The sequence below is a fragment of the Anoplophora glabripennis genome, unplaced genomic scaffold (genome assembly GCF_000390285.2).
Source record: "Anoplophora glabripennis isolate ALB-LARVAE unplaced genomic scaffold, Agla_2.0 scaffold493, whole genome shotgun sequence".
Lineage (NCBI taxonomy): Eukaryota > Metazoa > Arthropoda > Insecta > Coleoptera > Cerambycidae > Anoplophora > Anoplophora glabripennis.
The window spans coordinates 259,784-279,408 of NW_019416669.1; the positions used below are offsets into that span (position 1 = coordinate 259,784).

Consider the following 19,625-nt stretch of genomic DNA (forward strand, 5'->3'; position numbering starts at 1 on the left):
ACGAGAGCGACGTTAACGAGCATGCGCGGGCCCGGCGCTCCATCTCCCGCGTGCAGGCCGTTCATTAACGTTAACATTTACTGCTGCTAGCGCGTTTATTACGTGAACTATCAATGTAAAAGTTTCTGAAAATCAATATTTAATCCTTACTGTAATTGTCTCTAAAATCCCGATCCGATACGTCCAGTAGTTAATTAACAATTAACGTTATAAAGAAAAAAGCTATCTTGGGAACAAAGAGGCGTAGGTGATTTCCCTTTTTTTAATTACCGTAAAAATAAGCTCTATTTAATGCAAAAAGAGCGAATTCCCGAGCGGCTTTTATCTGACTCCGGGACAATATGTTTATCACGCTGTTTTGCACGTCCTACTTTGTTAGTTGTAAAAGGGCTACTTAATTTCAACTTTTTCAAATTTTTCTTTTCCAATACGTTTCTTTGGATCAGTAACAAAAGCCGGGACGCGTAGTCATTTATTTATTAGTTCTCAGAACGGATGGGCCAAAAAGTAAAATGTTTTCGTCAACACAAATTATCGAAAGTTGAGGGCTTTCAAGTAGGTAGCATCGTCCTTCGGAGAAATTTACCAATATTTTTAACAAATTCGCTTAGAGTCGGGGCCATGTGACAGTCATCTGTTGCGTCTGGGAGGCGCCAGCGTAGAAACCCATATTTTTAATAACGCGCGAAATCACGAGAAGAGCGTAGAGGTGCCAAAGTAGAATTAATTCAAATTGTAAATTGATAGTAATTCGAAAAGAGAGTAATAGCTTGTTTTTTGACGGATTTTCCAATCTATAAGAGTAGATTAAATGAGATCGACTAATCCGTCCCGTATTTGCTACACGGAGTCGTTTGAGGCAGGCTAGAGTTACTTGTAAGTCACATAATTATTTATATAAATGTAAATAGTTATGCCAAAGCATCCCGACATTCAGGGTTCCCGCCAATAGGATAAGAACAGAAACTTCTGAACCCAAGAAATGAGCGTGTCGAAGCGAAGTATCGAATTCGGGAAAGATCTCGAAAAAGAAAAGTCTCGGGCTAATTAATTAAATTTAATAATGGACAAAGTTTTTTCCAAATTTTGCTATGAAGCGCGCATTCCCTGAATCTCGGTACGCTGTCGCGTGTCAATAAATTAATTAATAATGTTGTTCGAGCCGTTGTGTTGTTATTTTGTTTGTTTGTCTTGTTTATTGTTACTAAAACCCTTCCTGGAAGTTTTGGTGTTTCCTTTTGTTTCTCCAACTTCAGTGTGACCCTGTATAGCCAGCCACTGGATTACATTCTACGTAAGCAATAGAGGGTAAGTGCTTGAAATTCATTCTCTGAACATACAACATTTCTAAGTTCCAACGTATTAATTAAAAGGTAATGATAATTATAAACTCCCTTTCGAGAATTAAATAGTAAACTCTGGTGAAATCCAGACTCGTTATGACACTGGTCATAACGAAAGATAGGTAGATAGATAAAGAAATAACCCCTCAGGTTACAGATCAGTTAGAACCTTTATTTACGATATTCTAAAATTAACTATTAGTAATTAAACAATTAGTTACAAAAAACCGAACGAAATTAATTAACAAATACCTGAAGCAACAATTTCACGACAATCGACTTTTGGAAAACACGTTGATCTTTCGATTGACAGTCTTTTCTATAAATTTCATCAACATCCGCCGCTTTTTGCAATTATAATGCGCAATTTTCGAAAACTGATTATTCCGCGTTCAACCTTTATTTTATAGTTAATAAATTAGTGAAATATGACTTTAGCTTTAATTGTAGGTAATTTAATTGCCTACAACATAAAATGTCTAATTTTCCGATAGGTCCTCTAGATTTTCGTGGGCAGTAAAAAGAGTGAAAACACAAATTATTAGCAATTTGCCAACTTAGCGTTACTTCTTTCGAGTTAGGTATTATCATTCTACATACTCTTCCCTGTCATAAAGTGCAATATATGGGCGTAGCTAGGGGGGAGCAGGGCTGTGCATGACCCACCCCAGAAAAAAGAACCTATATCATCTAACTATGCGACTGACTATGTGACTTTTTTATTAGAATAAATCAAAACGTGTTTAGGTGTTTGAGATTTGAAATTTTATGTCGGCGAGTCGCTGAATGCGTTTTTTAGAGGCCTTCAACTCGCAGCCCTGGACCCAGCCCAAGCAAATATCCTAGCTACGCCTATGGTGCAATAAAATATCTACTAATAATTTTTTCAGGTTCAAGTTCTAATTCGACTGGAGTATTACTATTTTATGAATTTGGATTTATTTTATATTGCTGCGAAGAGCAATGGTTTGTAAATTAATGTAACTTTTTCGTAATACTATTTTAATTATAGTAAAAAGTAAACTGTCCATGTTTGGTTTACTCTGTATTTAAAAATAATAAGAAATTGTTATAGATTCACATATTCTTTTTGCTTTAATAGTAAAACTTTGAAATTTGTTCATTAGCAAGTGAAGTTTGGTAGTTTTCTATTTTTAATAAAGTTAAAACATTTTAACGGAAAAACAAAAGTTTGTTTCGGAAGTATGTAATACTAAATTATATGTATTAAGTTTAATAGAGATGGTTCATATCATCAATCAATTTTAAAAACAATATCATTTAGGGATTCTCATTTTAGACCCGTGCTTAAGCCTTCAAAAATGGTAAAAAGTGAAAACAAATTATAGTAGGATGAAACCCATTGGAAAAGGAAGAGAATATAACAGAAATGAAATGAAAAATAATTTACGGGCGATCTGAGGTCGGGAAGGGGAAGGGGTGAGTTTTTAAGGGTAAAAAACGGTTTATCTTGATTTCCGGAAAAACTACAAGTCTTATGGAAAAAGTTAAATGGCAAAGTTGTAGGTAATAAAAAGATCTACAACTTTAATATTCACACTTTTTTCACATAACCTCAAAATTTATGTGAAACATTCAAATAACCAAGTTTTTGGTTTTTTATTTTTATCTTTTACAAACAAATTTTTTTTTTCACGAAATTTGGTGAAAACTTACCTATTTATGTCCCAAACACGCTGTAATTTTTTTGATTTGAAATATTTATTTTTTCACCTTATTTTTACTTAATATCGAAAAAGCACCCTAATTTTCAATCGAAAATTCTCACGTCAAAATATCTGCTTTTTTAAAAACGTCGGTGGGCTTTTTCTTCGTTGAAATCTCTACTTTCTGATGGTGTAAAAAAATATATACATTACTATGGTAAGTTTTCTCAGGAAATGCAAAGAAACGAACTAGAATCCGAAAATTTTTTTCTAATCATTATGTACAATTTTGAGCTATTTATTAAAATTTACACTTTAATTACTCGAAAAACGTAAGATTCCATGTTACATTGATAAACAAAAAAATTACAAGTCGAAATATACTATTATAATTAACAACCAAATAAGTTAATAAAGTTAATATTTAATAAGACATCTACAATATTTTGAGAAAGTTGTAGAATCTTCTTTCGTTTCTTTGCATTTCCTGAGAAAACTTACCATAGTAATGTATATTTTTTTTTACACCATCAGAAAGTAGAGATTTCAACGAAGAAAAAGCCCACCGACGTTTTTAAAAAAGCAGATATTTTGACGTGAGAATTTTCGATTGAAAATTAGGGTGCTTTTTCGATATTAAGTAAAAATAAGGTGAAAAAATAAATATTTCAAATCAAAAAAATTACAGCGTGTTTGGGACATAAATAGGTAAGTTTTCACCAAATTTCGTGAAAAAAATTTTTTGTAAAAGATAAAAATAAAAAACCAAAAACTTGGTTATTTGAATTTTTCACATAAATTTTGAGGTTATGTGAAAAAAGTGTAAATACAAAAGTTGTAGATCTTTTTATTACCTACAACTTTGTCATTTAACTCTTTTCCATAAGACTTGTAGTTTTTCTGTAAATCAAGGGAAACAGTTTTTTACCCTTAAAAACTCACCCCCTTCCCCTTCCCGACCTCAGATCACCCGTAAATTATTGTTTCCTTCATTTCTGTTATATTCATTTTCTTTTCCAATGGGTTTCATCCTACTATAATTTTTTTTGGTTTCAAAAATTATCGACCCTGGTCTATTTGATATTACCAATCGTGAATTGTTGGTTGCCTAAGCCCGGTGGTGATCACGTGGCTTGTAAACATCTATGAAGACTGTACAACTTACCACACTCAAAATAGTGCGTGTAACTTGCCACATAGATAAAAATAAGAAAAAAAATTCCAAAATTTTCTTTGTTGTGCTATTAGAATTGCATGAAAAAATTTCGACCGAAGGATCTAAAAACTAGAATATTAGAGCTTCAAAATACTTTTTTAATTCTCGATATGACCATTTTTCACCTAAATACAGTGTGTTCAAAATCACGGAAAATTTTCGGAAATTCTTTTGACCCTTTAATTTTTTACATTAGTTTATTATCAAAGGAAATTAATTCACTAGACGATAAAACTGTAGGTATTTTGTAGTCTAATATAATCTCATGAGTTGGCTTCCCTTTTAGCCAATTTTAAAAATATTTCGAGGCAGTTTTTCGAAACAATATTGTTTGCCATATAGTTTAAAACTGTTTTTACATTATTTAATGGTTTTCCATTCTTGAATACAAAAGCGAAACTTCCCAACCTAGAATCAAAAATAATCGTAACTGCTTCTTTGCGTACGAAACGGAATTCCGTCGTGCAAGAACTCCCGAAGACGGTGTTCCACCCCCCGAGTGGCGACAACTCTCCAAGAAAACGGTGAAAACTCCGAGACCCTCAGCGGGCCGCACGCGTGCCTACCAGAGCGCATGGGTCGCCAAAATCGCGGGATATAAAATAAAAAAATAACCGTGTGCCGGCAGTACATTCCAAATTTTGCGTTAGTGACAACAATGCAGACGGACTGTTGACTGTGTGGAGGACCGAGCAGCATGTCCGACGTGATAAACGAGACGGCGGTTCCGGATAATAACTCCTGGGGTAAAAACAATACGGAGATCAACCAGTTCTACTTCTACGAGGTGAGTGGTGTGCGTAGACCGGCTTTGAATGGACGTGTTCGATGACCTCTTTGCTTCTTTTTGTCCGTCAATGTAACCGGACAATAACAAGTTATGCCGCGTGATTAAGTACAATCATTTAAACTTTTTCAAAAATATCCTACAAAACTTTCGCTCTAGTTTAAATTCGTTTGTTACTGTTATTTAATAGTTTTGTTTAATTTTTAAATTAAAAAATACAGGGTGTCTCAATTTTAATCTATGACACTTCGGGAGTTGATAGTACAACGAAAAATAATGGTACTTTGTAAATATCTTCTGAAATAATCCAGGTATTTGAACTAAATTGAACTAAATTTGGTGTATATTATATTAGGTCAAGTTTCCATAAAATACTTTAATATCAAGACTTTTGCGCAACCAGTAGCGGAGATATGGGAAACTCATTCGACTATTTTATTAAAAAAAATAGTACGGTCCTGTGCAAAATAATAATTGGTTATATTTTCTGAAAAGGCATGCTAATGGCAACAAAAAATGCCTCTTACATTTTATCGATATCTGTCTCTGTTTTACGGCAAATTAGATTTCTCTTTTCCCTTTCAAATTATCCAGATACTGTGCGCTAATGGATTTTTTAAATTTATTATTAGAAATATTTCAGCTAGTTTCAACTAATTTAAATAAAAAATAACGTAGCATCCGTCAAATCAATAATATTGTTATTTGATTATTACAAGAACTTTAAGAGAATCATTAATTTCCAAGTAAAAATCAACTTATTAGGCTTTCTTTAATTTCTTTTATATTTCATGGAAAACGAGAAGGGGTGGATCTTTAAACCCTGACATTGTTGGGACAATTGAATTGAAGCAGCAACTACCAAACCAGACCAAAATAATAATAACTTCATTTGCCAGGTACAAGATGTTTAATTTTTTTATAAAACTTCAGAAATATTCAAATATCTCGAAAGATGTTTGAAGTAGATCAATAATCACAAACTGACGACTTAACTAAACTCAGCTTAAAAATTTAAGGAGCAGAAAAATTTCGAAATTTTTTACTGATTTTTGAAAAGCTGTAACTTCGTGATTAATGGTCATATCGAAAAAAAAAGAAGCATTTTGAAGCTTGAAGATTCTAGTTTTGAAATCTTGAAATGAAAATTTTTTTTCAAATATTTTAAAACTTGAAATTTCAAAAAAAATGTTTTTCTCGACTTTTGAAATAGTCAATGTAAAATTGTAAAAACGAGGATGCAAAAAAATTAAAATATTTTTTGAAAAATTGTTTTTTTTTCAAAATTTAGAATTTTTTTACGATGTTTGATGAGTATTTCAAGCAAAATTGTGAGAAAAATAAAGCAAAAAAAATTTGTTTCATCTTAATTCCCAATTGATGTTTAAGGAGCAAAAAAAACTGCCCTTTTAATTTTTTATAAAACTGACGCTTCAGGAAAGGAAAACGGTTAGACCGATCGATTTCAAAATTTACATGGGTAAAAAACCCTACAAACATTGTTACTTTCGCAATATTTGCAAAGTAGAAAAAAGTAATTTTTTTTGCACTTTTTCAAATTAATGCTAAGTATAAAAAAATATATATTCTCAAACTAACAAAAGGCCCTTGAAGAGAATTGACTTAGGTTTCTAAAACCCACCTACCGTTCGCTGTACAGGGTGATTCACTATATTTTGACACCCCTTTAACTTTTTTGTTTTAAACGTTATAAAAAAATGTGAAATATAAAAGTTGCACGATTTTTTATGAATTTTTCGAAAATGATAGGAGAAAAACAAATGAAGTCTCCCTGTCGACAGGGAACGTTCTATCCAAATATGTAAAAATATATAGGGTGTTCCATTTAACTTAACAAAGTTAACATCCGCGGCCAATTTATTTAGACTTCATTTGTTTTTCTCCTATCATTTTCGAAAAATTCATAAAAACTTGTGCAACTTTTATATTTCACATTTTTTTATAACTCTCAAAACAAAAAAGTTAAAGGGGGTCAAAATATAGTGAATCACCATGTACGATCATTAGTTTATAAGATATCGATGATAAAAAAAAAGATGAATTTTTACTCAATAGTCGATATCTCAATGAGAAATAATTGTACAGAAAATAAAATAAAATCAAATTGAAGCTGACAAATCAGGCTAAATGACACTGGCATTTCTTAAGCCAGAAAAAAATTTTCGTAGTTTAAAAAATTGTAAAATTTGAGTGATGCTCAAAAAATTATTTCGTCTCAAGATTTCAAAACTAGAATCTTCAAGCTTCAGATGTTTCTTTTTATTTTCGATACGACCATTATTCGCGCAGTTACAGCATTTCAAAAATCACTAAAAAAAATTTGAAATATTTCTGCTCCTTTAATTTTTTTGCTGACTGTAGTTAAAAGTAAGAGTTCACTGAATTCCAATACAATTATATCAACCAGGAGATGAGATACTAAGATACATCATTTTAAAAGTCCCAGAATTTCGACGCCACTGAGTACATATTTTGAATATTCTTGATGTTCATTTGATTCTCAATCTCATTTCGAAGAATCTTACGAAAAATGTGTTCCTTGCTTATTTCTTAGAAAGGGCAAATCATCTAAAACAGTTGAGTTTGATAGGAATATTTATCCCATGGTGAAAGCTTTACTGTACCGTACCAAGTGTTCAAAGATAAAACAAATTTTCGAGTAATTACTATTTTCAGTATAAAATAAGATTACTATAGAATAAGATAAATTGAAAAGTACTGTAAAATTTACATTTTACTAAACACATACAAGAATTATTTGTTATAAAAACAATGTAATCATTAAAATTCCAAAAAAATTCTTTTACCCAAAAATATTGAATTTTTTTGAGAGAAGATAGTAAAAGGCAAGTATCAGTATCTGAATTATCCAGAATATGAATAAATGCATTGTATTTAAAATTGCATTTGTAATAAAAAATTCACATGCATGCGAGAAGTATATTTTAGGATAAAAAATTAATGACGCGAATGAATCATTTTTGGAATAAAACGGAAAAGAAACTTTTTCTTTGAAGTATAATTGTGAATCAAATGAACATACATAATTCTCAAAACACTCACTCGCATCGCAATTTTGGGATTTATAGTGGCTTTATATAATTTAATTAGTGAATTTTTATTTAGTTAAGTTCCCAGCCTAAATTTCATTAAGTTACATAAAATAACTTCCAAGATGTTTGGTAACTGTGGTATATTTCAAAAACTTAAAACTTTGTAAACGAAGTAACTCTGGATTAAGGTATCTTTAACCCAATGATAATTCTGAATTTTTGAATTTCCCACAAATTAAATCATATTTATTAAAAAAAACCCCTCTATTTTTTCAATCTTTAAATTTTAAGCTATAGATAAGACTTTTTAATTCATATCATTCGTAGTGGTACTATGGACATTCTAATCTAAAAGTGTATCCTATTTATGTCATTATTACAAAATTTGAATTAAACTAACAAAACGAAATTAAATTTACATACGTTTAAAAGAATTTGTTCCATTTCTATAAATTCTATAATTTCTATAAATAATATTTCAATAAATATTGAAGACTTTCAAATATTAAAAAAAAAATCAGTCTTGTTCTCTCCACTGTGGTGGCAAAGTACAGAAATGGTATGCCTTTGAACATGACTTGTTTAGCATATACACCTTTTATTGTCTACGACTGTACATGTAAGTAATCTGTACAAGAACTATTACAAATAGCTGCATTTTTGTAAACACTATAGACTAAATATACTTTTCTACGATACCACATATCTAACCGATACTAACATTTTGAAATCATATTCGACGCGTTTCTATGATCAAGTTGGGTGATAAAAAAAATTAATCTTGTTTCGATGAACATGCTACTTACAAGAAAATTATAATTTTATTCATAATTTTACAGTGTAACAAGGTTTTTCAACCTTTTAACCTTTTTAACTAAAATTAAGAAAGAATATATTAGCAAATCTCCAGATTAAAAATTCACAATAACAGTGTTGAGATAAAAAGAACTTAAAGCTTTGAGTTTATTTTATATATCCATTTCCAGGGATCCGAGAGATCACCTAAAAAGTAACCTAATTTTACAGATTAATAACAGATAAACCCAATTCAAAAAACAATATTTTAACAGGAAATTACAATCTTTTCTAATAAAAACTTGGTTGAAAATATTAAACAAGTTAAATAACAACATATTTATCTTCTCGTCTTGTGTAGGTATATACATTTATCACACACAAACAGTTACGCAATATGACGAACTTTTCGAACAACTTTTGAAAAGGAAATTTTATTTTTAGCAATAGGAGATTGTTTACGATTTTCCCAGTTCGCTTTGTGCTAAAATAAACAATGTATCCAAACATGTACACAAAATACAAAGTAAAATCCTCAACGCGTATGATGGAATAAAAACAGAAAGCAAATATACGATGCCATATTTTTTTATCGAAATCGAAATCGGCAATCTCCCAAAAATATTGCGGTTCTTTTCATGAAACGTATTCCTTTGCGTTTATAAATATCCGTAAATTAAAAATATGTATACATACCTTGTCTTGGGTGCTGTGAGGTATGTCAACGAAATGATATTTTTAATTTGCCGCTTATAAATTTAGAGGAACTAGGTCTCAGGACTCTCATTAATATGAATAATTATATCTGAAATTATTTTAAAATAGAGGGAAATGTGCAATACTAATTCTTTCTGTTCTGTTTTTCTGGCGCTGACAAAATGTATGATTTGTATAACTAGTAAATAATAGTGGCAGGTAACCCGGATGTATTTTAAAGTTATACAAAAAAAAATTAAAACAAGGTGCGTCTAATTTTCTGCCGAAACTAGTTTTTTACCAGTATTGATTTCATAACAGGATTAGTACCACATCATCGATAAGCGATTTAAAGTGTAGATGACTCTTATTTTACCAATTCTGCACTGATTTCTTCTTTTATACACCATGTCTCAAAAGGTTGGAACAAAATTCATATTTTTTTCCAGTTCCAGTTTTAAAATATCGCTGAAACAGGTCAATTTTTTTTAACCATGTTTGACAGACAGTAACATTACTCTTTTTTGTCATAGTTGTCAAAAAATGGAGGAATTAAATGAAAACAATAATATATTACTACTTTTTATTTTATTACAGCAAATGTTCAAAGTGGCCCCCATTAACCATTGCACACTGCCCAATTCAGTGTTCAAAGTTATCAATTACATTTTGAATAACATTTGGCGTTTTTCACTGATACGATTTTCAATCCTTCGATAGTGTCTGATCTGTCTGTTCACATACACTTTGCTTTTTAGATAACTCCACAAAAAAATCTAGTGAGATTAAGTTAGGGAAGCGTGGTGGCCATTCAAGCGGACCTCTTCTACCTATTCATCGATTTGGGAAATTTCATTAAGGTAATTTCTTACATCGAGGCGAAAATGTGGAGGGCCACCATCTTGTTGGAACCAGACATCACCAGCAGGCATGTCGTGCTCGTTAGGGTCAGGAAAAATTAATTCCAGGGCTCAAATTAGTTGAAATCGCAAAAAATCCAAATAAATGTTTGCCTTCAAAGAAATAAGGTCTCAGTATGCTATTTCCTACTATTCCAACCCAAACATTCACTTTTTCCGGCCGTTGTGTATGTTTTTCTTGCATCCAATGGGATTTTATGGGCTCCAAAACCTAGTATTTTGCCTGTTCACGGTGCCGTTTCAGCAAAAAGTTGCTTCCTCAGTGAAAATTATGTGATTTTTTAAGTTGGGTTGTTTTTCAAATAAATTTCTAATTTTCTCGCAAAACTGTATTCTTCTGTCTGTGTCATCTGCTCATAGTTCTTGTAAGACGTTAACTTTGTAAAAATGAATTGGAACTAAAATGATTCACGTTATACCTGAGGTACTCTGGTGAATTTTATGTTTTTATGGATCTGTTCCTTGTTTTGAGAAAAAAAAGCTTTAAAGTAAGTAGAAAAAAGTTAATAAAGAGTAGGTACGTTTTTTAAAGAATAGAAGAGACTATGATTGTTTGAAACAGTCGTCAGTACGACATAAAGACAATTTTTTAAATTTTTTTTTTGACAACTATAACAAAAAAAATAGATAACGAGCGTTCAAATAAAAACGTGGTCAAGTTGGTTCTGAAAATTTGGACGTAGGGCGTAGCGTATAGCAAATGAACTTAAACGTCATCTGTCAAAGCGCTATATCGCCGCTATCAATTTGAATATTTTCGTTTTAAAAAGCGTTTAAAATGGTGTTTTCTCAAGAACAAAAAGTGTTTATCATAGAGTCCTACTTTAGAAATGGACGCAAGATTGATGGAATATGGAAGTATTCTATTGAGGAATGTTTCATAGAATTTCAAAATCAATTTCCCGGCGTTGTTGAGTACAAAATTTTTCAAAGTGCAGTTCAGCGTTGTGTTAATGTTTTTCGTGAAACGGGCAGTGTAACAAGAAAAGAAGGAAGCGGCCGACCTAAAAAGCGGACTGAAGAATTAAAAGAAAATGTCCAACAAATAATGGAAAATGCGCCAAGAACTTCTGTACGTGTTTTATCACAAATGGTGGGAGTATCAGTCGGTACCTGCCACACAGTGTTAAAAAAAGATTTGCGTTTGTTCTCCTATCGTTTAACTTGTCAGCAAGAACTTCATGAAGTTGATTTTCCGCGACGGGCTGTATTTTGTGAATGGTTTTTAAACAACTACGGTGAACTTCATAATATCACCTTTTTTTCTGATGAAGCCTGGTTTCATTTAAGTGGTTACGTAAACTCACAGAATATGAGAATGTGGTCTTCTGAAAAACCAGATAACTTTTTTGTCGAGGGCCCTCTACACGCTCAAAAAATTGGAGTTTGGTGTGCTCTCAATCGAAGGAGGATTTATGGACCTATTTTTTTTAATGGTACTCTTACTGCGCAAAGGTATAGAGAAGAAATTATCGCTCCTTTTGTTAACCAGCTGGAAGAAAACGAAATTACAAACTTTTACTTTCAACAAGATGGCGCAAGGGCACATACGGCAGGCGAGACGATGAATATGTTGAGGGAAGTTTTCCAAAATCGACTAATAAGTCTCAATGCTGAACATGAATTTCCACCGAGGTCATGTGATATTACGCCGTGTGATTTCTTTTTGTGGCCTTACCTTAAAAACACTATTTTTGAACTGCCTATTCCTGATTTAAACCATCTGCAGGCTCGACTTATAGACAAGATTCGTGAAATTAACAATACCCCGAGCATCTTAGAAAATGTCTTTAATTCTTTGAGGAACAGGTGTGAAAAGTGCTTGGAACAAGGAGGGGGACACTTTCAGCAGCTGCTTTAATTTATTGTTATAACAAGGAGGGGGACACTTTCCGCAGCTCCTTTAATTGTTTGTTATTGTTATCACGATTATTCTTTAAAATAAAGTTATATAGTCATTAACGTTATTGAAACTGACAGCTGCTATACAGCTCGTTGAGAAATGAGGTTAAGTTGGTCGCCATAAGCTACTCCCTACGTCCAATGTGTCAGAGCCAACTTCGACCACGTTTTTATTCGAACGCTCGTTATAAGCTTATATCGCTAAAATCGTCTTTACAAGGGCTATCTATTTGTACTATAAAATACAGGGCGTCCTATTAAAAAAAATGTCAGTCTGTCAAACATGCCCAAAAAAAAAGAAAATATTCAGCGATTTTTTAAAATCAATCTGAACTGGAAAAAAATATGAATTTTGTTCCATAATTTTGGGACACGCTGTATATTTGTATTTTTATTCTTACATGTCATCTAAAACCCCGTTATTTTTAATGAACAGTACTCACCGTTTTACCCGCTTGGCTATTTCTTTAGCGGTAATGAAGACTGTAAAGGTTAAATAGACGATTTTTATTAATATGAGCTCATACAAAGCTGAAAAGGCCAAACAGTAACGTCGCTCGACGAGAAACTGGGCCATTTTAAATGCAGAAATAGCCTAGCAGTCCAGTTGGGATGGTAAACGATTACCACTGAAAATGGAACTTAAATGACACGTGCTCCTGAACATGTGAAAATGGAAATACGAAGTGCCTATGCCCCATAACGGACAACAATCCTGCCGTAGCTTTAATTTTTACGGTAATAAAACAGGAGTAACTCAAGCAGAAGAAGAGTTTTGCCCTTTTACATTATTCTCCATGGCCAAGCCAAGCTTTCCAGACAATTGACAGAAATTGAATATACATGGTGTTTATTAAGTACTTGTACAAACTTTAAAGGGTGAATCTTTGACTAATTTTAAGATTAAAAAGTTCGTATGCTTGGTTCTTGATAATTTGACGAAATTCGGGGAACAAGGAGCATTGATGATGAGAAACTCAAATATTTACTTAGTTTTTTGTTTAATCTTAGAGTGCGCCACTTACAGTGTTGTATCTGGATTTAAATAACCATAACTTTTTTGGACGCCCTGTATCTCAAGAACCAAGTCGTTCCGGACTCATGTTCATATGAACTTTTTATCTTAAAATTAGTCAGACTTAATAAACACCTTTAGTACAGTCATTAAAACTTTTCACCTCCGAATTCTTTGAAACTGAACCGATCGACTTGAAATTTGGCATATAGTTAGAGAAAAGGTCAATGAACATTAGTGACATAGCGCCGATTGACGCTTCCACCCTGTTGGGGGTTGTTACCCCTTCTCGGGGGTGGAATTTTTTCTTCAAAAGTATTATTTTTCGCGAATAACTCAAAAACTACGCATTTTATTTAAAACAGTGTAATGAACAAACATGTAGGTTATAAATAAACAAAGAAAATCGTTTTTTAAAGTGTTGTACGTCCTATACAAAGTGAAATATGGTTAGTGGAAGGGGACTTGTTTTGGGGGGAATACTCGAATCAATGTATTCAACGTCAAATAACGGAAAAAGGATTAATTTTACATGTATAACGCTCCAGGAGTTTTTTGTAGTACTCAAAATGACCTTCAAATGAGCATTATAAGTGTTAATTAGAGCAAAATTGAAGAAGTTATCGTCAAAAACGTTGCTCAAACGCTGGGTTGCTCATATTTTTTAAGGAAAAATGAGCAGTAAACGTTGTACCATTTCCATCAGAATTAAAATGAATCGTAGAGCCTTTACAATTAGTTTTGTTTTGGTGTTTTTTATACGATCCGGAAGTTAGACCGATTTAGAATGCGTATTTTTTTAATAATGTACGGTAAAAATTGAAAACGTATTTTTCATTATTCAACAAAAATTGCTTTATTTATATAATAACTCTGAAACTATGGAAAATGATGGACAATAAAAATGTAGCTTTTTTGTTATTCCTATAGCATAATAAAAAAAATAAAGCAGATATTGCTGCTTGAAATGTCCATTTTAGTAAAAAAACGACCTGTCTCCAGCCCTTCGATCCTTTCCCTTTAAAAAACTAAGGACTTAAAAGGTTTTATGTGCAAATGATCTCTCTTAAAATTATTTTAAAAATGCTTTTTTGCAGGATACTATCGCTTCAAAATTAACTGCGTTATGGTAAAGAAACCAATGACATTTTTTCAGAGCAAAATAGGCACCACTTTTATATATTATACATTATATTATACAAATAAAATAAGTAAAAAAAATTAGTGTGATTATTTATATGCAGCGTAGCAATTTTTTTATGATTGATTATATTTAAAAATTGATTATAATATTAATATTTTTCATTAATATTGGTAAAAGGGTAGTTTATAAGAGTTGAAAATGGCAAAAGTAAATAAAAATTATTTCATAAACAATATAAGGGAATTTTTATTTTAAATTATTGCACAATTATAGCGTTCCAAGATTTAAAATGTAATTTTTTATCATTTTTTTAGCACAGGGGTGATTTATAAGGGTTGAAAAGTGTTATGAGATACAAATTCTTTCATAAGCAATGAGGGAATTTTTATTTTAAATAATTGCACCGTTAAAGCATTCCAAGCTTTTAAAAAATAATTTTTTATCATTTTTGTCAATACAGGGGTGGTTTTTAGGGATTGAAAGGGAAAAAATATTTTATTAGCTATAAGGTAACTTTTATTTTAAATAATTGCACAATTTAATCATTCCAAATCTTTAAAAAGTAATTTTTATCATTATTTTTTGCATAGGGGTAGTTTTTAAGGGTTAAATAAATTGTCGAAAAGATCAAATATATCGTAAAACATGCTCGTGAACATGGAACATTATTTAATCTTTGTGCTTGAACAAGATTTTTATCAATAAAATACTTAAAACTTAAATCTTTCAATTTTTTTCACTTTAGTTTTTACCCCTAAAAAACAAAAAGCGTCAATCGGGCTTATGTCACTTTTGAACTTGAGCCTAATATGAGCCTAAATTTTCATGCAAATCCAAGCAATTTCTAAGAATTCGGAGGTTACAGCTGATTTTCAGCTTCAATGACTTTTATCCTAACCTAACGATTTTTTTAGTACCAAACACCCCGTAGGTAAGTTTTCATTAAAATTTGGACCCTTAACTTCAACACCCTGTGCTGTAGAAACAAATATTTTCAACTCATATTTTTACTTTTTTCCAGCTACCTGTACCACTGTGTAGGATAAAAATCACCTCTCTTACAACCAATTTCAAACTGACAAACAATTTGTTGGTCGATTCACTCGTTATTTTTATATATTTTATGTAAAATAGTCAGCATTTATTTACTTTATCGGCTTTTCACCTAACTGCTTCCTGTCACGCAAAGTGACTGAAAGTAATGTGTATATTAATAACAGCGAGCCAGATACAAATTATTAATGAGACCTATAAAAAAAACTTATCGTTTTCGTTGTATATTTTACGAACCGCAACCCACGGATTTAATATTTGCCGTTAGTGTATATCATCATATCGTTGTAGTAAAAGCAAAAGCAAAAGTTTAAAAAATATGCAGTCGGGAGAATCGCACCAAATTCCAGGAATGGATTGTACACGTCAAAATTAATTAGAAAAAACATCTGTGACATCTGGATGTGGAACATAAAATGGCACTGACAAATATTCTACTTTTGAACTTGGAACATGATGACTTACGTTGGTTTCAAATTTTTAAAATTTGCAATTATGAAAACTTGAAAACAAATGGAAATCACATAACAACATTTGAGTTATTTCTTTTATTATTTTGACATGTAGCTGCAGTTTGGTGCGACTCTCTCGACCCACCCTGTATCAGTATCAGTATTGGTTTGTAATCACAACATATCTCGTGTTCCAAAGTCTTTAAAAAAAAAACTTGATTATCGACGTCGCTGTTTCCACAACAAAACTTTCCGTTCTATGTTCCTGTTTCTCAATATCTAGAGCGCGAACAAGGGGAAATATGATCCGGTTCTTTTAGAGCTGCACATAAGTCAAAACTGATGAGGGTGGAGGATGACGATCCAACTGAATCAAATCCGGTTAAAATGAGAAGTGGGAGTTATTTTATATGTCAATAAAGACCCATTATAGCGATTTTCCTTGACAGCACGTTTCCCGAGTGTATTAGCATGCGAAAGATATTAAAGTGGATTGGAAATAAAGCACATTTCTTTTAAAATATCAACACGCAGAATATCAATGAAGGCGTGGAACCTACAGAAGAAATTTCAGGCAATTATAAGAATACTAACACCGCAGAATTAATGGCGGTTAAGGAGGCGCGAAATATCTAAGAGTATGCAAAAGATTTTGCCTTGAATACGAATGTATTCATTTATTTTTTACAGTATATCCATTGTGTGACTGCGGTGCAACTATTTTTGCATGTCGTGAAATTATTTTTAGTGTGGGACTCTGTTACTTAAACAAATCCATCTTTTTAGTTTTCGTCTAGCTGTAGACAAATCCGTCTAGAAGCCTCTATTTTCTTCATCAAAAACCTAAGAAGAAGAACTTTGTCGTTTCAAAACTGACCTGTCAGTTATATGGCAAAACAGAATTTACTCAAAATGAATATTCTGATCGCTGAGCTTCGGTATCTGTTCTCGTCTTTGAATTATATGGTGAGAGGTACAGAACAAACAGAAGATATGCCAAACAAAATTTTGTTCGACATTCGAGTCAACTTCCATTCCAAAACGGGCATGATATTTAGAAAAATGTGTAAATTATATTGTTTTATTTATTTATTTATTTATTTCATTTGTTTAATTTAATTCATCCAATGGGAGGGAAAAACAATTATAGGATGAATAAAAATTTTGTTTTCAATTTATTACAAACATATATACACATCCAACAAACAATGCCTAACAACAGGATATGTTAAGTTTGTTTTTAAAACATAGCAAACAAAAGAGAAAAACAAAAAGAGAAAAATTAATTAAATATAGAAGATATAGGAAAAAACATACAAACATACATTTAACACAAATTCTCGTATAAAGAAGAAAAGAAAAAGTTAACAAACAATATGAGACAGACATGCCTACTTAAGTAATACATATGTTATACAATGAGTCGAACAGCAGAAAATATCTGTATTATTTTCTACCTCACTGTACTTGGACATAACCTGATACAACAGTGATATTACAAGGATGTCACAGCGGGCTATGGGTAGACTAAAAACATTATTGTTTCTAGCTGATGGTCATGGGTCATGGTACTTTGATAAATTGTCCAAGAGAAATCAATAATACTGGTTCTAATTTATTTAATAATTTTGAAGATTTTTAGTGACTTAATGTTTACTAAGTAGTGCCAATTTTAGGGTTACGTTCTAGAATTTTGTGTTTTGATGTTTTCCGGATTTATTTTCATTCTAAAAGTTGGTAGTATTAAATTTGATCAACAAATTGGAACCATTTAAAGAGGTGTTACAATTATAGCGAATTGTAAAAATTTCTTGACTTGAAAAGTTAAAAATTAATAAAACAACATTTTTCTCCAGATACCTATGCAGTGGCGCACATATTATTTTTTCAAATAGTTGCGATATATTATAACAACAATATACAACAACAACAACAATAACAAATAAGAAGCACCGTAGTAAACGAAATAAGCACAACACAAGTACAAAAACCACATTTTAATGACGTAAATAACCTTAATCCCATAAGACGGTTTTGTTATCTAAACAAGCGTATTTTGACAACCCCGAACAAACTCCTGAAATTCCCGGCCCGCTGAAAATACGTCCGTCATATTTATACACTTCCCAGTTCAAGAGATCAAAGCAAGTCGCCGATCTAAATTTAGATGTAACAAAGAGGGGCTTTCTCCGAGATAGACGTTTAGAATTTTTGACATTGCCAAGTGACTGGGATGATGAATGCTTCTCATACCTTACAAATTAAAAATTTCGTCTTGGCTTAACTGGAATACACGGTGTTCCATCCGAAACGATTCTTACGAGACCCTGGTGATAGAAATAAGACAAAAGAAAAATGTTTCACCAAATCGAATCAATTTCTTCACATTCTGAAGTTATATTAGATCTAAAGCTAATCGTTTCGGTGTTATTTGATGATTTTTATTAAGGAAAATAAAACATAATACTACAAAATAACTTTAGAATATACCGGATAGCTTATTAATACCAACACATTGACGTGTGCATTTTCCCTTTTGAAAATTGCAAAAGAACCTTTTATGCTGCACATCATGAGGCTTTAGCTTAGAATATTTTCTAATTAATTAACACAAAATCGTTCATTTAACACAGCGAAGCTTCTTAGTTTGTTCGTTTTAGTATTTAAAATCATGATGTGGATATACTGCCTTTTGTCCTCTATATTGTCTATGCTTAGATGGGTCAATTCCTGGCAAAAGCAAGCGCCAAAAATTCCTAATATCAACATCACCTAAAAACAACAAATTTGATAAATATAACTCAGTTAAACTATTCAGTAGATCCTACCTTATTCATAAGATGATCTTTGTCTAGGGCTTCACGCAAAAATTGTTCGATTTGTTCTCTTTCTAAGACCTTGGATTTTTTTGGTTGAAATGTTTGTGCTTAGACTTTAGAAATGCCACTAGTCTTCCGAATTTAGAAATTTCAATATTCTTGTAAACTCTTAAAGTTGACTGCAAAATGGAATATTTAGTCCACAATGTGGATGGAACTAATTTCTCATTTAAACTGAAAAAGCCAGCAAGATCTTCATTTACGCCTTTCACCCCTTCTTTGATTTTCCAATCTTGAAATGCCTTCAGTTCTTTGTTGTATATAGATTTTGATTTCTCCGGAATGATGCCTGCAGAAGCCGCATTAGCTTATTCTGAAATTTTAGATGGAATTTCCACATTTTCCATTTTTTCAGTCTTGGTTTTAGAATTCTAACGTGATTTCAACTCAAAAAATATTGTTTGTTTACTGACAACCCTTGTTTACAGACACAATTTAGATTGACACTCGCTTTGTAATGCTTTGTAATATTTAAAAAAACATTAATTTCCTTAAATTACTTTTTCTGACATTGACAATTTGAAATTTAAGTTACTTTTATTTATTGTTAAAACGAAATTCTATGAGTGTTGAATAAAATTTTATATAGTACTAATGTGTTACGGAAAATTAGAAAATATTTCCCAGCGTGACTTATACAGGGTGTCCCTGAAAAGGATGGACAACGGTTGACCTTGGATGA

At 31.7% G+C, this 19,625-nt stretch overlaps 1 protein-coding gene across 1 annotated transcript in view; it reads left to right on the top strand.

The window, feature by feature from the left end:
* Window positions 1-4,898: 4,898 nt before the first annotated feature.
* The window catches only part of LOC108909662 (cardioacceleratory peptide receptor-like), a 99,434-nt gene continuing 84,707 nt past the window's right edge, over window positions 4,899-19,625 (top strand). The window contains exon 1 of the mRNA XM_018714055.1: window positions 4,899-5,013. Coding sequence (XP_018569571.1) covers window positions 4,924-5,013 — 90 coding nt within the window. The 5' untranslated portion in view covers window positions 4,899-4,923. The remainder of the gene's footprint in view (window positions 5,014-19,625) is intronic.